This window comes from Panthera onca, chromosome B3 (assembly GCF_046562875.1).
Source record: "Panthera onca isolate mPanOnc1 chromosome B3, mPanOnc1 haplotype 2, whole genome shotgun sequence".
Classification (NCBI taxonomy): domain Eukaryota; kingdom Metazoa; phylum Chordata; class Mammalia; order Carnivora; family Felidae; genus Panthera; species Panthera onca.
In genome coordinates this window covers 101,344,904-101,354,108 of record NC_138344.1, presented here as the reverse complement: position 1 = coordinate 101,354,108, position 9,205 = coordinate 101,344,904, and the positions used below count along the sequence as shown (strand labels likewise).

Below are 9,205 nucleotides of genomic sequence, written 5' to 3'. Positions count from 1 at the left end.
GAAATATGAGTAAATCTTTGTGACCTTAACTTGGGCCAAGTCTTCTTAGTTATGACAACAAAAGCACAAGTAACAAGAGAAAGAATAGATACGTTGCACTTCAGCAGAGTTAAAAACTTTTGTGCTTCGGGGAGCCTGGGTGGCTCAGTCGGTTGAGCATCCAACCAGCTCAGGTCATGATCTCGTAGTTTGTGGGTTCAAGCCCTGCTTCAGGCTCTGTGCTGACAGCTCAGAGCCTGGAGCCTGCTTCAGATTCAGATGTGTCTCCCTCTCTCTGCCCCTCCCCCGCTCACACTCTGTCTCTCTCTCTCTCTCTCTCTCTCTCTCTCAAAAATAAATAAAAATGTTAAACAGAAAAAAATCCCAAAAACTTTTGTGCTTCAAAGGACACCATCAAGAAGGTGAAAAGACAGCCCAAAGAATGGAGAATATTTGTAAATCATGTATCTGATAAAAGACTTCCATCTAGAATATAAGCTTCTACAAGCCAATAATAAAAAGTCAACCCAATGGGCAAAGGATCTGAATAGGTATACAAATGGCCAATAAACATTTGAAAAGATGCTCAACATCATTAAGCCATTAGGGAAATGCAAATCAAAACCACAATTATACTGTGAATGGTGGTAGGCTGTAGTGAGGAGAGGTCCAGTTTAATGAGTATAGTTTCAGTTTTGCAAGATAAAAAAGTTCTGGAGATTTGTTGCACAAGAATGCAAATATACTTAACACTACTAAACTGTACATTTAAAAATGGTTAGGATGATAAATTTTATATATCTTTGGGAAGTAGCTACTAATCTATATAAGCCAAATACTTTCTCCAACAACGCATTCAAATACAATGCTTTTATAGATATTCCTACAAAATGTCACTTATTCACTGCTACTGGAAAATGCTGAAATAAGCCTTTAGGTGTCAGTGCACTCGTTTTTACTTGATTACCTACCAAATTATTCATATTTATTACTACCAAGGGCAGGAAAATCAATTACTTTAGTCACAGCAAGAGGAGATAAGGGCAAATCATCTTTAAGAATTATAAAAAATGATGGGGGAATACCTAAACAAAATGTGGTATATACATACAACGGAATATTAGTCAGCCTTAAAAATGAAGGAAATTCTGATATATGCCATAGCACAGATGAACTTGAAGACATTATACCCAGTGAAATGTCAGACACAAAAGGACAAATATTGTGTAATTCCATATATATGAAGTACCTCCAATAGTCAAAGGCTGAAAAGAGAGGGCATGGGGTGTCAGTATTTAATGGGTATAGAATTTCAGTTTCGCATGGTAAAAAAATTCTGAAGATGGATACTGATGATGGTCACACAACAATGTGAATATGCTTAAGGTCACTGAACTGTACACTTAAAAACAGTTAAAATGGGGGGTGCCTGGGTTGCTCAGCCGGTTAAGCATGACTTCGGCTCAGGTCATCTCCTCTCACTTTGTGAGTTTGAGCCCCACGTCGGGCTCTCTGCTGTCAGCGCAGAGCCTGCTTCAGATCCTCTTTTCTCTCTGCCTCTCCCCCGCTTGTGCTCGTTCTCTCAAAAATAAATAAACATTAAAAAAAATAGTTAAAATGGTAAATTTTCTGTTATGTATATTTTACTACAATAAAAAAATTACGAGGAATGGAGGAAGATTGCAGGTGGAATCCATCACATATAAGAAAGCAACTATGTCTTGGACAGATCTGTGAAGAGAAACAGGATGGCTGACATGGGCAAAATGATCTCTGAGGAATTCCCCAATTTTCACCCAAGTGAGTTTCCCAGATGAACTGTTGCTAGCTGACTGTGGCAGACTTTTAATGGCCCTCCTTCCAGTGGTACCGTTGGAACAGAGCTCAAGGAATTTCTGAGGTGGGATATGCTGTCAGTGCTCCTTGGAGGCAAAAATACTTAGGGGTCAGAAGTCTTGCCTGATTCTTTGTAGCCCAGACCCCCAAAGGAATCTGGCCCCTAGAACGTGTTTATTACATAGCTATTGAACAGAGACGAAAGTTTGATTTGGTGTATACAATGGAGAATAGGTAATGTCTTTTTCAGAGTGTTGTATTTGATTAAAATGAAATGACATTATGTAAAAACACTGATACAAAGATAAGGCATTATTCTAATACAAACAGGACAAAAAAGTCTTGAAAATCTCCCTGAAGTTCAGTTTATTTGCTGTGATCCAATTTCTTAGTGACTGAAGATAATTTCCCCTGAAGACACAGAAAGTTCTGATTTGCCTTTTTCTTCGTCATCTTGGAAAGCATGGGGGATGGGGCTTTTTGCCTATCATGTGACTGTTCTGAAAGATATGGGTTTATGTGGAATAAAAATACGTTAGGAAAAAATAGTTATTTGTTTCTCTTAGCAGTTTTTCTGGATCCAAAACCTCTCCAGTTTTGGATGGATTTGCTATGCGGGAGGAAATCTAAGGTAAGGCATTACGAGTCTCACAGATCTTCCCTGATAGGTCACATTCTGCTAACCTAATCATATTTGACAACAAATTTAATTAGCCAAGAAATTTTATTATATGTTTCATATATCTGCCTCCTACAGATGAGTATCATTTTAATCTATGATATACTGAGAACAGTCAAGAATTGTATCTTGCATTTATGATTTAAGAAGCTATATTAAAATTAAGACTTGTGTTTATGTGACTATAAGGAAAATTAAAAACCATTATATGGATATTTATAAAAACTGTTATTTTCGGAAAAGTTTTAAAGTTGGAAGCCCTGTCCTACGCCTTTATAAAATGGGGAACATACAATTACTTTAGGAAGAATTCAATTTTTCCCAAATTCCACTCCAGATTATGTCAAAGGCAGAACATCCAGAAATCTTGAGGCATTTACCTCCTCAAATTTTAGATGAATTGCTTTTAAGATTTTTCCTAATCAACATTATATGAAACCTTCTAGCTGATAAAAGGCCAAACATTTACATTCTTCTCAAGAGTTGAATGAATTTTTATGTTATCAACACAGATGGTATTCCAGTATTTACCATAGTGAACAGGAAGGAATTAATTTCATCATCCATGTACCATACAAATGTGAAGTTAAAATAGAATTTTCATTGATGGTCAATACTGTAGATTCCATGTGACAATTAATTCCAAGAACACAAATTCGACATCTTCAGTGGAAGGTGTACTTTTCAGTTTTAACAATACTCTCAAAGAGCTTTCCGTTTGTCTTTTTCTTGCTCCTTCTGACTACAAAGTGCAAAAGATTCCTGCACAAATTGCCTGCACATAGGGCACTGCTGAAAATACCTAACGCAGCCATCACACAAGCACGTGTGTCTACACGGCAGAAGCACCCAGTTCACAGTCCCGTTCTGGCAAACGACACAGTCCTTGCTATTCTCCTCAGGGGGCTCCACTTCACTTTCAGACAGTCCAGCCTTTTCTAGCAAACTTCGGTCTGTGCTTTTTTCTCCTGGAGAGGAATTGCTGGAGGGAGTGGAGTTACTATTTGCAGACATGAAAAGTTGCTGGAAACCAAACAAACAAGTTTAAGGATAAACACAAATGACAATTACCTTTTAAATCTGGGAGTCATAAAAGCTGCTAAAAATTTGTGAGTTAGCAAACCCAGTAGCAAACAACAGCTAACTCTGTGACTAACTGAGAAACATTATCTCTTTCTAAATAGTCATTCTTTGAAACTCTGCAAACAAAAGGGACAGAGAAAGATGACAGGGTACTTACCTTAAGATCATGAAATTGACCTTGAGCCAGGAGTAAATATTGATATAATATTCTACAGGAAAGTTTATAAGTCTTATCAGGAATATGAATTACTGACACCATGGAAATCTAAAATAAAAATTAAATACCAGTCAGTACTTACATTATTTCATAGGCATATGAAATAAAAATAAAAGGTTGGCAAATTGGAAAACTTACAACATTTTATTTAAATCACAATCATTAAAAAGGATCAATTACTGAACAATATTTCAATAGTGGCAATATTTTTGCCAGTTATTTTTAGTTATATTCAAAATTATAAATTTAATGCCATCCCAACAAAAATATCAATGAGCTTTTTCATAGAGTTATATGAGTTAACTCAAAAATTCTCATTGAAAAATAATACATAACTATAGCTAGGAAAATACTGAAAAGAAAGCTGTGGGGAGGACTGAGCCCAGTCAGATATTAAAACATACTACAAAGCCTCTAAAACTAAAATAATACGGTACAGGCACATGAACAGACAGGCGGCTAGAACAGAACAGTTCAGAAACAGACCCAACTTTCTATACAAGTATGATAAAGGTGGGATCTGAAATCATTGGGCAAATAGTCTTTTTAATGAAAAGCACTGGACAACTGGACAGCGGTTTGGAAAAATATAAAATTATATGCATTTCTCATAATCATACATAAAAATAAACTCCAAAAGCATAAGAAATCTAATTGTACAAAAGAAAAAAAAACTGTGCAAGCACTAGAAGAAAAAATGTGAATTCCTTTTTATTCTCAGTGTAGTGAAAGACTTTCTAACTATGACACAGACCCAGAGGCAGACGCATTTGACTGTATAAAAATTGAAAACTTGTATACCAAAAAGCACCATAGGCAAGGTCAAAAGACATCTGAAGAACTGGAATAATATTTACAATATCCCTAAGTTATGAAGAACTTTTAAATACTGGTAAAAAGTAACCAAAAATCCTATTGAAAATGGGTAAAAAATATGAATAGACAATTTACTCAAAAAATATAAATATGGTCCTTAGCCATATTAAAAGACGATGGTGTGGAATTGGCTAGAGATTCCATCTCTCCCTCCCTCTCCCCCTCCTCCACTCATGCTCAATCTCTCTTTCTCTTGCTCTCAAAAGAAATAAACTAAAAAAAAAAAAGATCTTCAATTTCACTCACAATATGACAAAATACAAATTAAAACCACTGAGATATCACTTCTCACTCATTGGATTAATAGATTTCAACTGTTTGTTAATATACTCTATGAAGAAATAGTTACTCTCATATATTGCTAGTGGAATGTATAAAAAAGAAAAAAAAAGATACAATTCCAAGGGTATAATCCCAATGGAGGGGAATTTGGCAATATGTAACAAAATGACATACCCTTACCCTCCAACCACACAACCTCAACAATATGAAAATACATATGCACAGATTATTCAATGCAAGATTATTTGTTATTGCACGATACTGGAAATTATCTGAATGTCCAACTACAGGAGATTGGCTAAATAACTGTGGTACCCATACATCCTGCATACAATGGAGTGCTATGCAGCTGTGAAAAACAAAGTGAGGAAGAGCTGTATGAACTGATCTGGAGTGGTTTCCAGGAGATATTATGAAGTAAAAAAAGCAGGAACATGTTTAGTATATAAAGTGTGATACCTTTTGAGTAAGAGAGAAAATAAGAAAAAATATATACATGTGTATCTTCTCATTATTACAATCAGAAACATAGAAGGGATAAATGAGAAAACAATGAACTTGGTTATCTATAAGATTTGGGGTGTATAAGAATGGGAGGAAGGGATGAGAGCAACACCTGAGTACACCTCTAATTTATACAGTATTTTTTGACTTTTAGGAGAACTAATCTGAGTAATTTATGGACACAGAGTTTGACTATAAATCTTCAGGCAGAAAGTAAGGAGAGGGCAGTTGAGCACCAAAATAATTAAATTCAGTAATGAATTATAAACCACTGGGGGAAAAGAGGAATTCCTGAGGCTGTATGGATAATAAATACATAAATGGGAGGTCTCTTGCTTATAGTAGAATACTGAGGGCTGATTGAAGGGCTGGAGTTGGAAAACAATCATTTTTGCAACCATGATAGTAAAGATAAAATCTGGTAAGAATTATCAACGGATATTATATCCAGGGGGAAATTCTCATAAAAACTGGAATATTTGCATGGTCTTAAAAGTGCCCCTCCTACACCAACTGCTTACTATTTGCAAGAGAGGGGAAAAAATTGAAGAGACGAGAAATTAAACAACACCTTGCCAAGAGATCAAAATGAACATCCCTAATGAGGGGAAAGAACTGCCCATGCCTGGAAAGGTGCCGCCCTGAAAAGCACACATCATCACCTGTGAAGTAGACTGGCTGAAAATGCACAACTCCAATCTAATCATGATGAAACATCAGACACACAAAATGAGAACTGTACTATTTTACAAAAAGGGTGCATGTGACTATACTCTTCAAAAATGCTAATGTCATGAGTTGCATGAGTGGCTCAGCTGGTTAAACATCTGACTCTTGGTTTCGGCTGGGGTCATGACCTCAGGGTTCAAGAGATCCAGCCACTTGTCCAGCTCTGCACTGACAGGGTGGAGACTGCTTAAGATCTTTTCCCTTCTTCTCTAAGCCCCTCCCCTGATCCCATGCCATGCATGCACACACTCTCTCTCTCTTTCTCTCAAAATAAATAAGTAAACATTTTTTAAAAATACTAATGTTGTAAAAGACAAACAGGCTATGAAAATAGTTCTAGGTTAAAAGAGGTTAAAGATACATGACAAACAGTATCTGACTCCAGACTAGAACGTGTACTGGTGGGAAAAACATGCTGTAACGAAGACTGCTAAACCCACTGACATATTGGAATATAGGTAATAGGTTGGATCAAATATTTTATCAATGTCAGATTTATAAAGTTGATAACTATGTTGTGTTTATATAAGAGAACATTCCTATTATCAGGAAATACACACTAAAATATTTAGGGTAAAGAATCATTCATACAACTTCTCAATTCATTTAAAAAAATACACACACATAGGCAAGTAATGGTGCAAACAGTGCAAATGTTAATAATTAACAATAGGAGGTCTCGGTAAAAGGTATAGGGCTGTTCTTCTGCTTCTTTGTTTTTGCAAGTTTCTGAAATTATATGCAAAGAAAAAGTTTAAAAACAGAACCCTTCTATGGCTGTAAACATATAATATTGTTTATAGCTCTATCAGGATTTCATAATTTGGTTAATGGTTTCAGAAGCTTGCAATACTGAATCAAAATGACAGGATTGGTAGAATGTTATCATCTCACATGAACAATCCTGCCATTGGATTTAATACTAAAAGCTTCAGAAGCTACTATCACGCGAGTTATAAATACATAGGTAGCTATAGATATAAATCTGGTATGGAAAAGATGCTCAAAATATACTAAATGAAAACATGTCTCAGAATAGTACATATAATTTTTTGTTTTTGTTTAAAAATTACATATATAAAGGTCTGCAAAGATACAGACAAATATTCACAGTGGTTAACTTTGGATGACACAATATAGGAGATTATGCTTTTTTCCTTCTGGCTTATCTAGATTTTCTAATTCTATTTCCTGCCACAAACATATATTATTTGAGTAATACAGAAATTTAATATAATTGAGTAAAAATGAAAAAAATTTCAAAGTCAAAATATTGCAATAACAACCCTGCTTTCCTTAATCTACCTAAATAAAAAATATATATATTTATATATATATTTAGACTCTCACCCCCAGATAAAATATTGAAAAACCAAATGTTTGGTTTGCTTTTAAAATTAAGGACAGACAACATTAATACATACTATATTAACAAATATGCTTTAGTTCCAATATTAGGCCCAATCTGAGAGATAAGAAGCAAGATTAACAGGACAAAGGGGAGGGAGCCTGAGAAGAAGAAAAGACCCAGGGGAGGACCCAGGCAGGGAGACTTTAAAAGGAAAAGTGGGGCACCTGGGTGGTTCACTTGGTTAAGGGTTAGACTCTTGATTTGAGCTCAGGTCATTATCTCATGATTTATGAGTTCAAGCCCCATATCAGAGTCTGCACTGACAGTGCAGAGCCCGCTTGGGATTCTTTCTCTGTCCCTCCCCTGCTCGCACTCTCTCTCAAAATAAATAAATAAACATTGAAAAAAATAAACAAAAGTAAAAAGAAAATGCCTATTAACCCTTGAGGGCCGGACACCGGCTCCCCTGTGGGAATGAGCTTCCCACATGTACAGCTGGGCCACATAGGTTTCATTCCAGTTGGATCAGGGACCTGATAGCAAATCTTTCCCTGTTTATAATGCCATTGACCTGTACACTGGAAAGTGATTAAAACAGTAAATTTTATGTTATATACATTTTAACACATACACACTCTCCTCTGTCTAGACCGAGGAAGAAAGTTAGAAAACGAAGAAGACACTGAATACCTTAAACAGATAGGTTCCCTAGGTTTTCCCCTCAGTGAGCGGAAAAGAAACCAAAAGGAGAAGCTGGGAGGAAGGTGACAGATCTGACCCTATCTGTTCTGAATGAGTGGAAGGAAGTAGGGGAGCAGAGAAGACATGGGAGGCACAGTGGTGATGGAAGGGTTACCTTGCTGGGGTGGGCAGGATAAAGAACAGAGGCTGGAAATATGAAACACCAACCTGACAGTTCTTATTTACCTTCAACTGGAAAGGGGTGGGGAGCTGGGGGTGAAGGGCAGGAAGGGGAGGAAACCAGAGGATCTCTCCTATGCACTCCTCACTCCTCGTGCACATTCAACTGACCTGCTGTCAAGCTCCATGAGGTTCACCAACATTGCTTGGTATGGTGTCCCCCCGTCCCCCCCCCGCATCAAGTTTAGTGAGCACCTACTGTGTTCCATGCAGTGTATTATTAGGTTCCGGAAACACACCACTATTAGTATGACTAATTTAGAAAAACCAAACTGACTTCGGTTCAATGGAACTTCAACTTGGTAAGGCTAAAAACCCAAACTGTATGAGCAGGGTCTAGATTTCTCAATAAGGGTCTGCACCTTCCAAATGCAAGAAAATGTACACTTGTTTCGAGGAGATATTCCTTAAAAAAAATTTTTTTAAAGGCACTTGGCACAGGACTACAAAGGCTTATTACATCAAGCCCTGGTTCCACCTCTTCCTGAATGACTGAGATTTTTCTTCAGACTCTATTTCAGTCTTTATAAAAAGAATATTGGTCCTAACACACAAGGTTGTTGGAAGAAGTAAATGAGTTAATGTTAGCGAATATACTGTGTACTTTAGAAAGTATCATAAAATGTTACCATATCTTTATTAATAAACATATCTGTATCATGCACTTCTGACAAGTACTAAATTGTGTATAAGGGCATTCTTACCATGAAAGGATTTCACCAAAATTTACTTCATGTATAAGCCTCTA

At 36.4% G+C, this 9,205-nt stretch overlaps 1 protein-coding gene across 2 annotated transcripts in view; it reads right to left on the bottom strand.

Moving 5' to 3' along the window:
• Positions 1-1,600: 1,600 nt before the first annotated feature.
• CGRRF1 (cell growth regulator with ring finger domain 1) overlaps positions 1,601-9,205 on the bottom strand; it is a 29,858-nt gene continuing 22,253 nt past the window's right edge. For both annotated transcript variants that reach the window (XM_060619883.3, XM_060619884.3), the window contains exons 5-6: positions 3,735-3,842; positions 1,601-3,517 (exon numbers count right to left, since the gene is read on the bottom strand). In XM_060619883.3, the coding sequence (XP_060475866.1) occupies positions 3,197-3,517; positions 3,735-3,842 (429 nt within the window). In that variant the 3' untranslated portion in view covers positions 1,601-3,196. The remainder of the gene's footprint in view (positions 3,518-3,734; positions 3,843-9,205) is intronic.